This window comes from Ahaetulla prasina, chromosome 4 (genome assembly GCF_028640845.1).
Source record: "Ahaetulla prasina isolate Xishuangbanna chromosome 4, ASM2864084v1, whole genome shotgun sequence".
Taxonomy (NCBI): domain Eukaryota; kingdom Metazoa; phylum Chordata; class Lepidosauria; order Squamata; family Colubridae; genus Ahaetulla; species Ahaetulla prasina.
The window spans coordinates 147,953,830-147,972,787 of record NC_080542.1 but is presented as its reverse complement, the minus strand read 5'-3'; the positions used below and the strand labels follow the sequence as shown (position 1 = coordinate 147,972,787).

General features: G+C 46.5%; 1 protein-coding gene across 3 annotated transcripts in view; it reads left to right on the top strand.

Moving 5' to 3' along the window:
* Positions 1-18,958, top strand: part of SETD2 (SET domain containing 2, histone lysine methyltransferase) — a 67,592-nt gene that overhangs the window by 21,459 nt on the left and 27,175 nt on the right. For 2 of the 3 annotated variants that reach the window (XR_009154811.1, XM_058179916.1), the window contains exons 5-11: positions 426-557; positions 2,195-2,323; positions 4,889-5,012; positions 6,016-6,093; positions 7,295-7,392; positions 9,955-10,081; positions 12,991-13,125. Coding sequence is in view for 2 of the 3 variants with exons in the window: in XM_058179916.1 (XP_058035899.1) it covers positions 426-557; positions 2,195-2,323; positions 4,889-5,012; positions 6,016-6,093; positions 7,295-7,392; positions 9,955-10,081; positions 12,991-13,125 (823 nt within the window). In the remaining variant the exon portion in view is untranslated. Of the gene's footprint in view, positions 1-425; positions 558-2,194; positions 2,324-4,888; positions 5,013-6,015; positions 6,094-7,294; positions 7,393-9,954; positions 10,082-12,990; positions 13,126-15,027; positions 18,866-18,958 lie in introns of those variants that run through there. The other variant, XM_058179915.1, reaches the window with a different exon arrangement.

Sequence of the window (18,958 nt, the reverse complement as noted above, 5' to 3'; positions counted from 1 at the left end):
CATTCATATCCAGTGAGGAGAAAATGCTTTGGATCGGTTGTGTGTCTAATGGCTCATTAAAGTAGCTACATCTTTTTGTATGTTCATGTATCCACAGAATTCAGATTGGATGTGAATTTACTCATGTCTGAAGGCTCATTAAAGCAGCTACGTTTTTTATGGGGGTTCGTATGGCTGCAGAATTCAGCCTGCAGTGGATATGTAGGAAGGCCAGCACAACTGGCAGCTGTAACTTCACATAGTTGTGAATATAAGTAAGCACAGTTAAAAATAAAGAGCTTATGGAGGTTCTGGAACTGCTTGGCCTTAACCTTAAAGACACTGAGGTTAAGAGGTAGCAAAATAATCAGGCCAGGATTATTTATCCTGTTCAAAAGGAAATTTCCCTAATTTTTTTTTTGGTCAATGTAACACCATCTCCCTAGAAAAAAGAATAAGTCGCACCGAGACATCAAACGGATGCTGTGTGAATGTCCAACCGTTTCCAAAGAAGAACTAGCCCAGGGAGAGGCAGCGTGCGGAGAGGATTGTCTGAACCGTCTGCTGATGATCGAATGGTAAACCCCCTTTTGCTGTCCTTTTCAATGCCCTGCAGGGAGAAAAACATGTTGCAAAGTGGAATCCGTTTTCTGATAGTTAACATTTGCATACACTCGTTTTTATTTTAATAGCATTGGTGGATGAGGAATACACGACTTTTCCCCCCTCTTTTTCCTTTGCTAGCGGTCATGACGTTTATATCATATCACCTAACTAGGTGGCTCAGTGGCTAAGACACTCAGCTTGTCAATCAGAAAGGTCAGCAGTTCAGTAGTTCATATCCCTCGTACAGGTCTCCAAGGTCCCTTCCAACTCTGTTACTGTAGGTTGCTAATTTTTGCCCGTAACAAATGTCGTTCCCTCTTACAAGTAGTCCTCGACTTACGAATGCAGTCAAGTCCAAAACTATGATCAGCAGTAAGGCTGGACATTAATCAGGACACCATATGCCCATGCTTGACTTTATGACCTTTTTGTGTAGGTCATTAAGTGAATCCTTTACCTACAATGTTTTTGGTTTTTTTTGCCAAAAATGAAAAGTAAATACTGTTTTTTTAGTGGGGGGGAACCCTATTGGGAATTGTAGTCATGGTGCAAACAGCTGTAAGTCCAGTCGTGTGTAATGCAGTCATTTGACCAGTAGGAGGACAGGTGTCAAAGCTTTAAACCGGGGTCGTAAGCAGACTTGGAGAGGTTTGTCATATCAAGGACTATCTGTATTGATAGGATTAAACCTTTTTCTCCAGTTTTTATTCATTTGGCTCTTGCCTTCCTGTCTCTCTCTCTCTGTCTCTCTCCTTTATGTTCAGTGATAACTTCCTAAGAAAAATAGAATCTTGCTGTTGAGAGTATCAAAATAGAGGCCAGTTTTATCTCTGTAGGAATGATGTTCCACAGGGAAGGAGCCAATAAGAGCAGGCCCTTCTTCTGAGCCCCACCTGATGGACTTCCTTTAGAGAAGGGACCATAACATCTCCTGCCTCCCCATTCTGGTGGGTCAGGTAGATGTAGCTGGGTAAAGATGGTCCTTCAAATAACATGGAGGGAGCCACCATGGAGAAGATCCTTCTTCTGGATCCCACCAGATGGACCTCCTTAAGAGAAGGGACCCATAACATCTCCTGCCTCCCTTCTCTGGTGGGTCAAATGAATGTAACTGGGGAAAGAGGGTCCTTCAAGCAACAGGGAGGGATCCATCACAGAGAAGATCCTCCTTCTGGGCCCCACCAGATGGACCTCCTTAAGAGAGGAGACCTATAACATCTCTTGCCTCTCTGCTTTGGCAGGTCAGGTAAGTATAACTATAGAAAGAAAGTCCTTTAGATAACATGGAGGGAGCCACCATGGAGGAGACCCTTCTGGGTCCCACCACATGGGCCTCCTGAAAAGAGTAGACCCATAATATCCCCTTCCTTCCTGCTCTGGTGGGTCAAATGAATGTAACTGGGGAGGGTGGTCCTTCAAGCAACAGGGAGGGATCCACCACAGAAAAGATCCTCCTTCTGGGCCCCACCAGGTGGATCTCCTTTAGAAAAGGGATGATAATCTCTCCTGCCTCTCTGGGTTGGGTAGATACGACTGGGAATATATGCCTTAGAGCCATTCTGCATATGGGTCCCGTGCGCTTGTTTAACTTGCTCTCTGTTGTCCTCAGTTCCTCCAGGTGTCCCAACGGAGAGCATTGTTCGAATCGGCGGTTTCAGAGGAAGCAGCACGCAGACGTGGAAGTCATCCTGACAGAGAAGAAGGGCTGGGGGCTCAGAGCAGCCAAGGACCTTCCTCCGTAAGTCTCCACCAGCTGCACTCGCTTTTGAGAAGCACAGAAATCTTGCAAAAAAGAAAGCCGTTTCTGCTCTGAAGTCCTGGGTTGGCTCTTTAGTCATACGTGTGTCTTCGTGATTCTATGGATCGTGGGGGGTTTTATGCTTTTATGGGTATTTTACAAATGAGGGTGAACATACACAACACAACTTCCTCTTTTCCCCACAACATCAACTCTGTGAAGGGGGTTCGCTGAGAGAAGGGACTGGCCCACAGCTACCTAAGGTGGTACTAGAACACTGTCACCTGGTCATTGGCCCAAAATCACCCAGCCGGCTTTCATGCCTAAGGCTGTACTAGAACTCACCATCCTTTGGTGATTGATTCAGTCACCTAATTGACTTAGGTGGCACTAGAACTTACCATCTCCTAGTAATTCACCAGAGTTACCCAGCAGGCTTTCATGGGTATGGCGGGTCTAGAAGTCTCCGCCTGCTGATTATTGACCCAAAGTAATCCCGATGGTTTTCATGCCTAAGGCGGGACTAGAACTCACCAACTCTTACTTTCTAGCCTGGTACTTTCACCATTAGACCAGGACTCTGCAACCTTAAACACTCAAAGAGCCATTTGGACCCGTTTCCCACAGAAAAGAAAACACTGGGAGTCACAAAACATGGGTGGGTGTGGCCAATTCAAAATCACTCCCACCCACTCACATGACCACCACCCCCAGCCATGCCTACCCAGGTTTTGTGGCTCCTGGTGTTTTCTGTGGGAAACAGGTATCTCTGTCTTTCTCTCTCTCTCTCTCTCTCTCTCTGTCTCTATCTTGCCTTCTCTCTCTTCTTTCCCTCTTCTATCCATCCATCTGTGCTCTCCTGCCCAGCTTCATGTGTTGTGTGAATCCAACCACTTGGGCTGTGGATAGGGAGTGGAGACTGGGAGGCAAAGCCAAGCGTTAGAGATCCATGCAAAATAAGGGGACTCCAACCCGGATCCTGTTGGGGAGACACTCCCCCTTCCGTCTCCCCCCCTCTCCCCCCCCCCCCCCGTGATGGGGCCCCAGGCGGCCTGAGGGCAGCTCCCTCCTTGGAGACTCCTAGCAAACAAACAAATGTGGTGCTCTGGCTTGGAGCTCTGGCCTGTGAGAGTGGAGCAGGAAGGGCGCGCATCTTCACTACCGCCATGATGGTGCTGGCCGACCTCTAGACAGGTAGGAGGCAGAGGCGCCACTGAGGGGCTCCTGTGGATGCTGTGCCTTGCAGGGAGCCCCAGTAGGGGCTCCACCCTCAGCCCCGGGAAGGCTCTGGGGCTGGCGCCACTGCATTCCCTGTCAGCTGGCGAGGCGGCGGCGTAGCACCTCCTGGCTGGAGGGAAGCTGGGTGGCGTCGAGAAGTGGTGGCTCAAGGCTGTAAGAAGCCTGTTATTAAAACCAGCTGCCTGCAATTACTGCAGGTTCAAGCCCCACCAGGTCCAAGGTTGACTCAGCCTTCCATCCTTTATAAGGTAGGTAAAATGAGGACCCAGATTGTTGGGGGGGCAATAAGTTGACTTTGTAAATATACAATGAGAATGAGACTATTGCCTTACACACTGTAAGCCGCCCTGAGTCTTCGGAGAAGGGCGGGGTATAAATGTAAACAAAAACAAAAAAAAGTGGGCAGAGGGCGGTAGGCGCCCTCTCCCTGCTCCAGGAGGGAGGGATCAGCCATCCAGGTGGAGGCAGACGACGCAGCACGTGGAACGGAGCTGGGGAAAAAAATGACATGACCATTTTTCACACTTAAGGACCGTTGCATGGTCTCATGTGATCAAAATTCGGATGTTTGGCAACTGACTCATTTATGATAGTTGCAATGTCCTGGGGCCACATGCTCCCCTTTTGCGATCTTCTGACAAGCACAGTCAATGGGGAAGCCAGATTTACTTAATAACCATGTAACTTAATAACTAGTGATTCACTTAACAGTGGTAGCAAAACGGTCGTAAAATGAGGCGAAACAACTGCCTTGCTTAGCAATGGAAATGTGGGGCTCCATTGTTGTCATAAGGCTAGGACTTCCTGTACTAGGAGGAAAGTGCAGCTGTGATTCACTTGAAGGCAGCAAATTTGCTAGGGAGCATATCCCCTCACTCCCTAAATTCAGTTGTGGATCAAAGCCAAGGTACTAGTGTGATAACCATTATTGTCACGTTCGAATTTGATCATGTGGCCACAGGGATGCTGCCACGGTCGTAAATGTGAAAAATAATCAGAAATCCATTTTTTTGGGTGCTGTTATAAATTTGAACGGTCATTAAATGAATGGTTGTAATTCATTTAGCTGCATTCATTTACAGGAATATGAATGAGAGAGTCCAGCATATTCGGCCCTTAAATATTGGAAAGGATTTGCAAAGCCCCAGACTTCTTATAGAGAGATAGAGATACCTGTATATATCTATAGAGAGATAGAGAGATAGAGACTTAGGTAGGTAGGTAGATAGATATAGAAGCATACAAACATACTAATATTGCTGTGTTTTAGTTGTGCACGTTTTACCTTTTTTTCAATCTTGTATTTTTTATTTTTATTTTGCTTAGTAACACCTTTGTCCTCGAATACTGTGGAGAAGTCTTGGATCACAAAGAATTCAAAACTCGAGTGAAGGAATATGCCCGAAGCAAGAACATCCATTATTACTTCATGGCCTTGAAAAATGATGAGGTGAGCATTTGTTTTAAAAAATTATAGCGGATAACTTGCTATAAATCACTCTCAACTTATGACCATTCATTTAGTGACTGTCTAAAGTCACAATGGCTCTTGTTTATGTGTTTTACTTTAGTTAATTTGATACAGGTTGTCCTCCCCTTAGCACACCTTAGCAACCGTTTGAAGTTACAACAGCTTCCAAAAAAGTGATGTATGACCAGTCCTCACACTTACAACCGCCTCCATATTCGCACACTGTCATGCAATCACCATTTGGGTGCTTGGCAACTGGCTTGTATTTATGGCAGTTGCCCCCACGGCACTTGGCACCCGGTGTGTTATCCATGATTTGCAGTGTCTGTGGGTCACATGATCGCCATTTGCGACGTTCCCAAATGTTTTCCGAGAATTAAATCTAGGAGAAGTGTCTTAACGACTAAATGATTCATTTAACTGCAGTGAATTGCTTAAGAGCCATGGCCTTTAGAAAAGTCATAAAATCAGGCAACCTTGCTTAACAATGGAAATTCTATTATAGTCGTAAATCGAGGCCTGCATTTATAGGGAACCTCTGGACAGTAGCAGCTGTTTTTTTTACAATGGAACTGGCATAGTAGCTCACATACCTGTGTGTGTTTTTGTATGTTTTGTTCATTTTTTTTATTCCCTTTTTTTAAAAGAGGTACAGGTAGTCCTTGTTTAACCACAATAATTTGGAGACACTCCTCACCAAGCGAAGCGGTCATAAAAATGTGATGTCACGTGACTCAGGGCAGGCGTTCCAGGACTTCCAGTTGCCGTTGTTAAGCAAAACCTGCATGGTTCTTAAGCGAGGACATCTCGTGACTGAGACTTGCGATTTCCCGCTGGCTTTGCTTGAAGAAAACCAGCAGGAAAGGCCACAAACCAACCATCAGTCCCACTTCTTCGGCTCCATCGTAACTTTGAACGGTCACGGAACAAGTGGTCGTTAAAACGAGCACTGGCTCTGTAGCGATTTCCTTTCCCTTTTCAGATAATTGACGCCACGCAAAAAGGGAACTGCTCTCGTTTCATGAACCACAGCTGCGAACCAAATTGTGAGACACAGAAGGTGAGTCATGGAACAGTGATGTGGACACAACTTTGTTCCGCCCCCCCCCTCCCGCCCCCCCCCCCCAACTGATAGACATTTTCAAGAGAAGTATTTTTAAATGAAAGTAGATGACCAACCTAGGAGCAATTTACAACCTGGGTTTTAAGTTCCAATGGTTGTGTGTCCTCTTGTTCCCCCTTTTGGGGTGTGACAGTTCCTTAGCTGTATATATGTTCATACTAGCTGGATACCCATGCTCTGCTATGAAACTTTGTGATTGGGCTTGATAAATCTTGCAGCTTGAAAATTAATGAGTAGTTACAATTGATCTCTCCTATCCCCTTCTCTCCCTCAGGTTTGCCCCACAGAAGCCTCTTCTTTCCTATACCCCTCCTCTCCCTTAGACTGACCCCATTGATCCTCTCCTGTCCCCTGCTCTCCCTCAGGCTGGCCCTGTTGATCCTCTCCTATCCCCTCCTCTCCCTCAGGCTGGTCCCAATGAGCTTCTCCTATCCCCTTCTCTCCCTCAGGATTGCCCCACAGAAGCCTCTCCTATCTTATCCCCTTTTCTTCCTCAGGCTGGCCCTATTGATCCTCTCCTATCCCCTTCTCTCCCTCAGGCTGGCCCCAATGAGCTTCTCCTATCCCCTTCTCTCCCTCAGGATTGCCTCAGTGATCTCCTATCCCCTTCGCTCCCTCAGCATTGCCCCACAGAAGCCCCTTCTATCTTATCCCCTTCTCTCCCTTTCAGGTGGGGAGTAGAATGTCTAAACTCCCAGCCTGCAGGCCGGATGAGTCATGTGCTGGCCATGCCCACGCCCAAGTGGCAGTTGGAACAGAGTTCTTTTCAGGTGGGGAGGGGGAGTAGAACGCCTAACTCCTTAGCATCAGAGCGTGTTAATAATAATAATATAACAAATACTAATGAGCTGATAGTCATTTCAAAAAATCCTATTTTAGTAAGCACCTAGAAGCCGAGAGGAACATAACGTGCCAAATTTCAAGTTTGTAGGCTTTACAGTTCTGGAGATTTCGTGATGATGTGCGAGTAGATTTAGCTTGTATATATTATATAGAAGATAAACCTATGTCTTTTAGCAGTCTGAAACCAAGAATTTCAAAGCAACCACAATTTCTAGCACACTTAAAAATTAAGTTGCCACATTTGTAAAGTTGCAATTTAATCCTATTGTTCTCTTTTGTCCCTCCTCTTTTTTAGTGGACAGTGAATGGTCAGCTGAGGGTGGGTTTTTTCACCACCAAGCTAGTAACTTCTGGCTCGGAGCTAACCTTCGACTACCAGTTCCAGCGATATGGGTAGGTGTTGCTTCTTCGTTTCATCAAATGTCATTTCTGTTTTTCCAGGGGTGAAATTCTACCGGATCAGATGAGTAGGTAGCAAAGAACGGCTGGCTGGCCACGCCTCCGAACTGATCCATGGCCTACAGTCCTGCCATGCTTGCCTGCCTTCCACGCTGCCTTCCCGGGGTCCCGGTGGCCAGCTTGCGAAGGCAGGCAAGTGGAAGCCCCCGTGGAAGGTAGGCAAGCATGGCAGGGCTTCGGGGAAGGGAGTAAGCTGCCCCTCCCACTGCTTTGCCACTCCATCTCTTCCTCCTCGCCAGCCGTATCCACTCGTCCAATCTCCCTGCAAACTCCGCCGACGCTTCCATACCTCTGCCCACTTCCTTTCCTCCCCCCCCCCCCCATGCCTGCAATAAGACAGCTGCAGGAATTACAAACCCATCGGCGGGCACTGGAAGCCCAGGGGGGAAACGCCACCCTTACAAGAAGGGGGACAGTCCTCTCTTCTTTATGGAGCTCGACTTTGCCGGACTCTTCTTTTCTCTGCCCACTCTTAACGCCGCCGATGCTGCTGGGAGAACGGCTGGACACGCCCGAATGACAGAGACGAGAAAAGAACGTCTCTCCAAGAACTGAACCTTTTTTCAGCTGACTCGGAGCTCCCAGGCAGCCCGGAGGTCCTGCTACAAGGCGGATCTGGGCTAATGCCATTGCGATCCTGAGCGTAGCCTGGATCCTAGGCACTTTCTATTAATTAATTGTGGCAGGACAGCAAGCCCCATTGGGCTGCGTCCAGCCGGTTTCCCAGCAGCATTGGCATTAAGAGTGGGCAGAGAAGAGAAGAGTCCGGCAAAGTCAAGCTCCATAAAGCAGAGAGGACTGTCCCCCTTCTCGTAAGTGTGGCTTTCCCCCCCTGGGCTCCCAGTGCCCGCTGACGGGGAGGTTGTGAGGGGGGAAAGGAAAGGAAGTGCACAGAAGTGTGGAAGCATCGGCCGAATTTGCAGGGAGATTGGCCGAGTGGATGCTGCTGGCGAGGAGGAAGAGATGGAGTGGGAAAGTGGTGGTGGTGGGGCAGCTTACTCCCTTCCCCGAAGCCCTGCCTCCTCTCTGTTTCGGGTCCTGCTGCCTGCATCCAGCCCATGGCGGCTGAAAGGCCATGCACCTTCTTCCTTCTCCTGCAGTAGCCGCTGCTCAGACCAGGTGTGTGTCTGTCTGTCTGTCTGTGTGAGAGAGAAGAAAATGAGAGAGAGAGGGGGGGGAAGTAAAGAAAGAAAGAAAGAAAAAAAGAGAAAGAAAGAAAGAAAAAAAAAGAAAGACATGAGTGATGTCATGTTGGCCATGCCCACCCAGTCACACGCCCACCAAGCCACGCCCGCAGAACTGGTGGCAAAAAAAAATTAGATTTCACCCCTGTGTTTTTCTCTCTCTTCTGAGCAGGAAGAGCTGTAGTACTTTCCAGGTCACCTTCTTGAAAATATTCCAATATTCTTGGAGAGAAGAAATAGAACTCTGTAATATATTTGAGAGTGAAGTTGATTAGTTTAGAGAATCTGATCTTTCCATCTTCTTGTTAAATCTCTTTTTAATTGAGAGTGGGAAGGAGGGGAGAAGGAAAGGAGGAGAGGAGAAGAGAGGAGAGAGAGGAGGAAGAAAGAAAGAAGTAGGGGAGGGGAAGGAAAGGGAAGGGAGTTGGGTGGATGGGAAGGAGGAAGGAAAGGGAGGCGGGAGGGAAGTAAGAAAGAAGGAAGGAGGGAAAGAGGAGAGAGACAAAAGGAAAGGAGGGAAGGAAGATGGAAGGGGAGGTTAGACAGGAGGAAGAAATGAAGGAAGGTGGAAAGGGAGGGAGGAAAAGGAGGAGGAAGTCAGTTGTCTTAAAATTTGAGTAGATGATGTAGCTAGAGTGATTATCTTGAATGTGAGAATAAGAAACTTGCATGGTACATGGTGTTGTCTAAATGATACTGGATATGTTTTAATTCAGGGTTAATTAATATTAGTTCTTTAATATTTATCTGACAAACTGTTCTTTTCTTTCATGTGATTGTTTCATAAGACACTTTTTTTAAATTATGTTTTGGCAGCTAAGGCTTGTTTTAATATCTACAAAAACAGATATAGGTTTGATTTTTAGAGTAAGTACAGGGACTCCTCGACTTATAACCATTTATTTTATGACCTTTCGAATTTACAACAGCACTGAAAAAAGTGACATGACCATTTTCACATTTATGACCATTGCAGCTTCCCTGTGGTGACATGTATTTATGATACAAAGTCGATGGGGACACCAGATTCACTTCACAACTGTGTGACTAACTTAAGAACTGGAGGAATTCATTTTAACAATTGTGGAGGGAGGGAGGGAGGGAGAGAGAGAAAGAGAGAGAGAGAGAGAGGTGGGTGTGTGGGTGGACAGACATGCATACAGGTTGGTTGGATGGATGGATGGATGGATATAGATAGGTAGAATTATATTCATATTGGATGGATGGATGGATGGATAGATAGACAGAGAGAGAGAAAGATGAGATGAAGTCTGTTTCAGTCCCTCACTATTGTGATGTGTGTTTCCAACAGCAAAGAAGCCCAAAAATGTTTCTGTGGCTCCACCAACTGTCGGGGTTACCTGGGCGGAGAGAACCGGGTCAGCATTCGTGCTGCGGGAGGCAAAATGAAAAAGGAGCGGTCGCGTAAAAAAGATTCGGTAAGCATGGAAGCCGTGGGTGGGGCAGGATGGTTCTCTTAAAAGAACGGGCCGCTCGAGTGATTGCTTTGGAAGCCCCTGGATCTCCCACAATCCCCCAGAAACTGTGAAGGGCATCCTTGACACCTTCTTTGGCTCAAGAGGGGACTGAGGTGTTTAGTATGGCACTTAAGATCTCAGTCCTATTGGATGGCTTTGGAGTCCTTTTGTGCTGCGGCCCTCCATGTGCATGAGAGCCCTAAAGCCTAATTGTTACATTGGGATAGTGTACACCTGTTAATTCACTGTCATGCTTTCTCCCGTGCTTTTCCTCGTGTAAGTGTAGATCTGTATTTCTCTGGCCACTACTGCAAAAAGCAACGTTGTGCAGCTTTAGACCCATGGTTCTCAAACTTGGTTACTTAACAGGGCCAGACTCCAACTGCCAGAATTCCCCAGCCGGCTCTGCTTTAAGAGGGAAGGACTTCCACTCCCAGAATCCTCCAGCCAGCATGCTTTAAGAGGGAAGGACTTCCACTCCCAGAATCCCCCAGCCGGCTCTGCTTTAAGAGGGGAGGACTTCCACCCCCAGAATTCCCCAGCCGGCTCTGCTTTAAGAGGGGAGGACTTCCGCTCCCAGAATCCCCCAGCCGGCTCTGCTTTAAGAGGGGAGGACTTCCACTCCCAGAATTCCCCAGCCGGCTCTGCTTTAAGAGGGGAGGACTTCCACTCCCAGAATTCCCCAGCCGGCTTTGCTTTAAGAGGGGAGGACTTCCGCTCCCAGAATCCCCCAACCAGCTCTGCTTTAAGAGGGGAGGATTTCCACTCCCAGAATCCCCCAGCCAGCTCTGCTTTAAGAGGGAAGGACTTCCGCTCCCAGAATGCCCCAGCTGGCCTCCTTTAAGAGGGGTATGCTTCAATTCCTCCTCCTCACCCTCACCCTCCATGCAAAGCCCAATCCTTTCTATCATTGATGATGTCACTTAGTTTATAATAATAACAGAGTTGGAAGGGACCTTGGAGGTCTTCTAATCCAACCCCCTGCCCAGGCAGGAAACCCTACACTATTTCAGACAAATGGTTATCCAACATTTTCTTAAAAATTTCCAGTGTTGGAGCATTCACAACTTCTGCAGGCAAGTTGTTCCACTGATTAATTGTTTTAACTGTCAGGAAATTTCTCCTTAGTTCTAAGTTGCTTCTCTCCTTGATTAGTTTCCACCCATTGCTTCTTGTTCTGCCCTCAGGTGCTTTGGAGAATAGTTTGACTCCCTCTTCTTTGTGGCACCCCTGAGATATTGGAAGACTGCTATCATGTCTCCCCTAGTCCTTCTTTTCATTAAACTAGACATACCAAGTTCTTGCAACCGTTCTTCATATGTTTTAGCCTCCAGTACCCTAATGGGACTGGGATAGTGTAGATTTAAAGTGTAGATCTGTATCTCTCTGGCCACTACTGCAAAAAACAATGTTGTGAAGCTTTAGACCCATGGTTCTCAAACTTGGTTGCTTAACAGGGCCGGACTCCAACTGCCAGAATTCCCCTTCCAAGATGCTTTAAGGGGGAAGAACTTCCCACTCCCAGAATGCCCTAGCCGGCTCTGCTTTAAGGGGGAAGGACTTCCACTCCCAGAATGCCCCAGCCGGCTCTGCTTTAAAAGAGGAGGACTTCCACTCCCAGAATCCCCTAGCCGGCTCTGCTTTAAGGGGGAAGAACTTCCCACTCCCAGAATGCCCTAGCCGGCTCTGCTTTAAGGGGGAAGGACTTCCACTCCCAGAATGCCCCAGCCGGCTCTGCTTTAAAAGAGGAGGACTTCCACTCCCAGAATTCCCCAGCCGGCTTTGCTTTAAGAGGGGAGGACTTCCGCTCCCAGAATGCCCCAGCCGGCTCTGCTTTAAGAGGGAAGGACCTCCGCTCCCAGAATGCCCCAGCTGGCCTCCTTTAAGAGGGGTATGCTTCAATTCCTCCTCCTTACCCTCACCCTCCATGCAAAGCCCAATCCTTTCTATCATTGATGATGTCACTTAGTTTATAATAATAACAGAGTTGGAAGGGACCTTGGAGGTCTTCTAATCCAACCCCCTGCCCAGGCAGGAAACCCTACACTATTTCAGACAAATGGTTATCCAACATTTTCTTAAAAATTTCCAGTGTTGGAGCATTCACAACTTCTGCAGGCAAGTTGTTCCACTGATTAATTGTTTTAACTGTCAGGAAATTTCTCCTTAGTTCTAAGTTGCTTCTCTCCTTGATTAGTTTCCACCCATTGCTTCTTGTTCTGCCCTCAGGTGCTTTGGAGAATAGTTTGACTCCCTCTTCTTTGTGGCAACCCCTGAGGTATTGGAACACTGCTATCCTGTCTCCCCTAGTCCTTTTTATTAAAGTAGACATACCCAGTTCCTGCAATTGTTCTTCATATGTTTTAGCCTCCAGTCCCCTAATCGTCTTTGTTGCTCTTCTCTGCACTCTTTCTAGAGTCTCAACATCCTTTTTACATTGTGGCGACCAAAACTGAATGCAATATTCCAAGTGTGGCCTTACCAAGGCATTATAAAGTGGTATTAATACTTCACGTGATCTTGATTCTATCTGTTTATGCAGGCCAGAACTATGTTGGCTTTTTTGGCAGCTGCTGCACACTGCTGGCTCATATCTAAATGGTTGTCCACTAGGACTCCAAGATTCCTCTCACAGTTACTACCATTGAGCAAGGTACCACATACGGTACTTGTGCATTTTGGTTTTTTATGGCTAAATGTAGCACCTTACTTTTTTCACTGTTGAGTCATGTAATATCTGCAAGAAAACCACAGAGCTCAGAGAGCACTGAGGATCTCCTCCCCCCCCCCCCCCCCCCAGCTCAGCTTTGAGCTGCAAGTATTCTGTGGTTGTGCACCTTATCTAGAATCTCTCCTTTGGCTTTTCATAGGTGGATGGAGAATTAGAAGCGCTCCTAGAGAATGGTGAAGGGCTCTCTGACAAGAATCAAGTCCTCAGTTTGTCCCGCCTGATGGTGCGAATTGAGACACCGGAACAAAAGCTCACGTGTCTCAAACTCATCCAGGTGAGTCTTTTGCTGGATGACTTGGTTAATCCAGGGGTGCTCGTTGAAAGTTCTCAGAAAAGGAAAAATGAGATTTTCAGTGACTTGGGGGTTGGGAGTTATTGGTGTAGGAAATGTTTGGGATTCTCATTTAAACGGGGAAGATTTTCAGTAAAAGTGAATTAGATGTTATCGTCATTCTTTGAAACCAGTTAATTTTTATCTGCATTGTTTAGAACAGGTTTTCTCAACCGTGACTCTTTGAAGATGGGCGGGCTTCAACTCCCACAATCCCCCAGCTTTATAAGAGGGGTGGGCTTCAGCTCAGTTTGCTGGCTGGGGAATTCTGGGAGTTGAAGTCCACACTTCTTCAAGGGGATCAAAGTTGAGAAACATTGAATTTAGAACAAATTCTTATCTGACTGAGTGGAGAATTCTGTAATGAAGAAGCATGAAAAAGTTGCCCCTTGCAAAATTACTGGCAGTCCTCGACTTACAACAGTTCGTTTAGTGACCGCTCAAAGTTAACAGCAGCACTAAAAAAGTGACTTATGACCATTTTTTCACACTTAGAACAACCATTACATCCCCTTGGTCATGTGATCAGAATTCAGATGCTTGGCAACTGGCTCGTATTTATGATGTATCCCAGGTCACATTATCCCCCTTTATGTGTCCCAGGTCATGGGATCCCTTTTTGTGACCTTCTGTCAACCAAAGGCAATGCACAAGCCAGGTTCACTTAAGTAAATCACTGCAGTTGATAAGTTGTTAACAACTGTGGAAAGAAAGATCATAAAATGGGGCAAAAACTCACTTAACAAATGTCTCACTTAGCCACGTAAATCTTGGACTCAATTGTGGCCCTAAGCCGAGGACTACCTGTACTTCCAATAATTTTTCAGGAAGCATCCAAGAATTCCTCGTAGGGTTTCTGGCTCCCTTCCTAGATCAAATCTCCTGGATTTTGTGCCAGATTGTAAATTCTGCCTTTGGAAAGCTGTTGCCGAATTGGGCTAAATGCCTTGGTGCTGTTGCCTAAATGCAGGAAGGGTTCCTATCGTTGATTTTCTCATAAGCTGATGCAACATTATTTTAGCAGCTGCTTTTCCCTCCTTTCTCAATTACAGTAGGAAAAAAATAACAACTTGAACCTCGTCTAAGGCTGTCCCTGTTTAGCAAATAACTCAGATAGCCACCTGTCAATAGGGGCGATCCTCGGCTTCCAACCATTTGTTTCGGGGTTACGACTGCACTGAAAAAAGTGACCTGAGAAAAAACCCTGGACCCTCGTGGTTATGACTCGTTGCAGCATCCCCACAATCACAAAGATTAAAGTTTGGGCACTTGGCATGTACGTATGGCGGTCGCAGCGTCCTGGGATCACATGATCGCCATGTGTGGCCTTCCCAGCTGGCGTCCGACAAGCACAATCCGTGGGGGAATCCAGAATTAATGGCCACGTGGCTGATTTAACCACCGCAGTGATTTGCCTAACAGCATGGCAAAAAAAGGTGGTAAAATCGGATGTGACTCCCTTAAAACAGCTGTCTCTTAGCAACAGAATTTGTGGTCCCAATTGTGGTCGTAAATTGAGGACTCCCTGTAAAATAATCTAGCTTTGCGACCAATGTCTTCTTTTACGACCTTTGTAGTAGCTTACTGTAGATCAGGATTAAAAGAATAACAGAATTGGAAGGGACCTTGGAGGCCTTCTAATCCACCCCCCCCCAAGCAGGAGAGCTCTATAAGATTTCAGAATAATAGAGGTGGAGGGGTTCTTGGAGGTCTTCTAGTCCAACCCTGTACCATTCGAGTCCTGAGTTTGTCATTGCAGTTAGTTAAACCGCTCTCGCGTATAACCTGCTCTTAAATTTTCACTTGCTTATTTACTATTTACGCGCCTTTGTACCCCATACCAAGAACCCCACTTCAGATGAAGGAAGTAGCGGGGAGCAAAGCAAGGCCGTCGATCTCAATTCGAAGATGAAAGACCTAAGTGCCCATGATGCCGGGGAGAAGATGGACACGATAGAAGGAGGAGGAGGAGGTGGGCTGGCCTGTTCCACCATCCCAGCCATGTTGAAGAACAAGAAGAGGCTCAGAAAGGAGAATAAAAGAACATCGGGGATGAAGACAACAGCAGCCATACAGCAGGAAGGTCTCACACACAAAGTTGCACCCCATACCGAGATGTCTTTGAAGCCAGAGGACCCCACTTCAAATGAAAGTAGCAGCAAAGAGTTCAGAATGGATCTCAGTCAGACAGTGACGACCGTCAATAATGCCCAGGATGCCGAGAAGAAGGTGGATCCAATAGCAGCAGAAGAGGACCTGGCCTGTTCCACCATCTCTGCCAATTTGAAGAATAAGGAAAGGGTCAGAGAAGCCATGAGTGGGTCACCAAGGACAGGAGAGCAAAAGGCCCTTCCCCAAACATCTAGACGCCTTACCAAGCGTAAGACCCTCATTTCAACGGAAGGAGGCAGCAAGAAGAAGAGGTCCATCAGTCTTGATCTCAAGATGAAGATCATCAAAGCATACCGTGCCAGGAAGAAGATGAAGATTGTAGCAAAAGAGGAAGGTCTGTCCTATTCCACCATCTTCACCATCTTGAAGGATAAGAAAAGAATCCGAGAAGCCCTCAAGGTATTTCCAGGGACGAGAAAAATTATCACAAAAGCACGGAAATGCCTCCTACGTCCACTCATACCCCACACCAAGATACCTGCAAAGCCAAAGACCCCCAGTTCAACTGAAGGGTGTAGCAAGAAGTCTAGGAAATCCATCAGTCTTGATTTGAAAATGAAGATCATCAAAGCATACGAAGCCGGGACAAAGGCACAGGTTATTGCTCAAGAAGAAGGCCTGGCCCGTACCACCATCCTCACGATTTTGAAAAATCAGAAAAGGATCAAAGAAGCTATGAAAGAATTAACAGGGACAAAAACAGTTATCACAGAACCACAGATGAGCCACATCCAGCCGCCCACAGCCCACACCAGTGTGTCTGCAGACCCAAATCCCGCCCCATCTCCCCCCAAACCAAGATGGCCGCAAACCCAAATCTCAACCAACGTATCTACAAAGCCTACCACCCCCAATTCAACTGCTGGAAGAGGCAAGAAGCGTAGGACACCCATCAATCTTAATCGGAAGATGAAGATCATTGAAGCGTACGAAGGTGGCAAGAAAGTGTCAGCTATAGCCCGAGAAGAAGGCCTGGGACATACCACCATCTTTACAATTTTGAAGCATTCAAAAAGGATCAAAGAAGCTTTGAAGGAATTACCAGGCACAAGAAAAATGATAACAAGGCGACAGAAAGCCATCGTCCACCCGGAAACATCCCACACCAAGGTGTCTGCAAACCCAGAGACCCCCACTTCAGCCAAGGTGTCTACAGACTCCGAGACCCCCACTTCAGCCAAGATGTCTACAGACTCCGAGACCACCACTTCAGCCAAGATGTCTACAGACCCAGAGACCCCCACTTCAGCCAAGGTGTCTACAGACCCAGAGACCCCCACTTCAGCCAAGATGTCTACAGACTCCGAGACCCCCACTTCAGCCAAGATGTCTACAGACCCAGAGACCCCCACTTCAGCCAAAGAGCGTATCAAGAAGCAAAGGAAGTCCATCGATCTCAACTTCAAGATGAAGATCATCAAAGCGAACGAAGCCGGGAAGAAGACGAATGTTATCGCCCGAGAAGAAGGCCTATCCCGCACCACCGTCTGGACGATTTTGAGGGATAGAAAAAAGATCCGAGAACTGTACAAAGGATCCACAGGAACAGACAGCTCCATAACAAGGAACCGAATAGCCCTCATCCACCAGACGGAACAGCTCTTGGTGCTTTGGATCGAGGATCAGATCCGCAAGGGGGACCTGGTCAGCTTCCATTGCATTCAGGAGAAGACACGCAGCATTTTCGCCCTGCTGAAGGAGCGAGCCGGTGAGGCGTTTGCCAAAACCTTTGACGCCAGCCGCGGTTGGTTTCTGCGGTTTCAGCGAAGGTTTAATTACCGAAACATACCCACCAAGGGGAAAACCACAGGCCTTGACGAAGAAGTTGCCAGACGGTTCCGGGACGAGCTTGATAGTGTCTTAGTGGAAGGGGAATACCTGCCCGAACAGATATTCAGTGTGAACTCAACCAGGTTATCCTGGAAAAAATTGCCAGAGGGCACCTACCTGCACCAAGAAACCCAAGCTGTGCCTGGATATAAAACCTTTCATGACCGAGTCACCTTGCTGTTGGGCGGAAATGTTGCTGGGTTCAAGCTGAAGCCATTTGTGATCCACAAATCGGAGGATCCGTATGTGTTCCAAAAGGACACCATTCCCGTGCATTACCAATCCGATCGGAAGATTTGGATGACCCACATCCTCTTCGAGTCCTGGTTGATGACTTATTTTGTACCCCAAGTCAAGGACTATTGCTCGCAAATGAGGATTCCTTTTAAGATTCTCCTGATCTTTGGCAGCGCACCGGGACGTCCCTCGAATCTGGACAATCTCCAGGCAGATGTGAAGGTTGTTTACCTGCCCAAAAACACCAGCCCTCTCCTGCATCCGATGGACCAGGGGGCCATTGCGGCATTCAAGGCTTATTATTTACGGGAGGTCTTGACCGAAGCGGTAACTGCAATGGAGAAGAGCAGGGTGAGCTTGAACGAATTTTGGAGCCGGTACGATATCCTCCGTTGCATGGAAAAAATCGTCGTGGCGTGGCAGGCTGTTGGTGCGACATGCATGCAAGGCATTTGGGAGAAATGTTTAAAACGTTTTGCGGATCTCGTCAAGAACTTCGAAGGATTCGACCCTGATGAAGATTTGGACAAAACAAACCAAAACATTTTGGCTCTCTCGCAAAGCCTCGGTTTACAGGTTGACGCTGAAGCTGTGAAAAAGTGGTTAGCGTCTATGGAGGGAGACCTTTCCAACGAAGATTTAATTGAGCTGAGGGAAGAACTGTCAAGCCAGGAGGTGGTGGAGGAAAAGGAAGCAGAAAAAAAGCAAAAAACCCAGGACGACATTAAGGCAAAAAAATTCACCAAATCAAGATTGGCTTCTGTTTTCAGGGAGGTTGACACTATTTTATCAGAATTAAAAAGCATGGATCCGAATCCAGAACGTTATGAAAGGGTACATGGGAGAATCCATGAAATCATGCAGCATTACCGTGAAATATATGAAAACAAAAGACAAAACAGAATGCCAACTAAAAATTAGTCAGTTCTTTAAGAAAGTTAGTTCTTCCTTTCTTTTCCGGGGACTGGAATAAAACACCCAAGCAATTGTCAGCTCTCAGCTATGTCCATCTATACGAAATTTTCAAAAACACAGAAAAAGACTTTTAACTTGCCTTCATTCAAAAAAGACTAATTTTGTGGTTTATTTCTGAACAGTATGATCTTTGCAGGCCCTGTAACTGCAAAAATCAGATGTTGAATGTTTTATTTTTATAAAGCAACATTACAATGGCCAGTTTTGTACTTCTGTAATAAACCAACTTTTCGTACATTGGGATTCAGTTTAACCCTTTTTGTTTTCTATGTAGGCTAGTTGTGTATAAACTTATGGCTACAGTTTTAAGGCTTTAAAAACATTGGTATCTTTAAATTGTCATAAAGATATGCAAAGTTTTTGAAAGGTAGTAAATTATTACAGTGTATTTTTATGGCAAAAGTATGTTGGAATTGAAGAGCTCTTGGAAATGGAATGTTCAAAAGGTTATTAAAAATGTCTACTTTTATGAAAAATAAAAAAATATTGAATATAGAAATCTGTAGTCAAGTCGTAAGTACAATGGTCGCGCTTAGGCTGCTGCAATTTTCACTTAGTGACA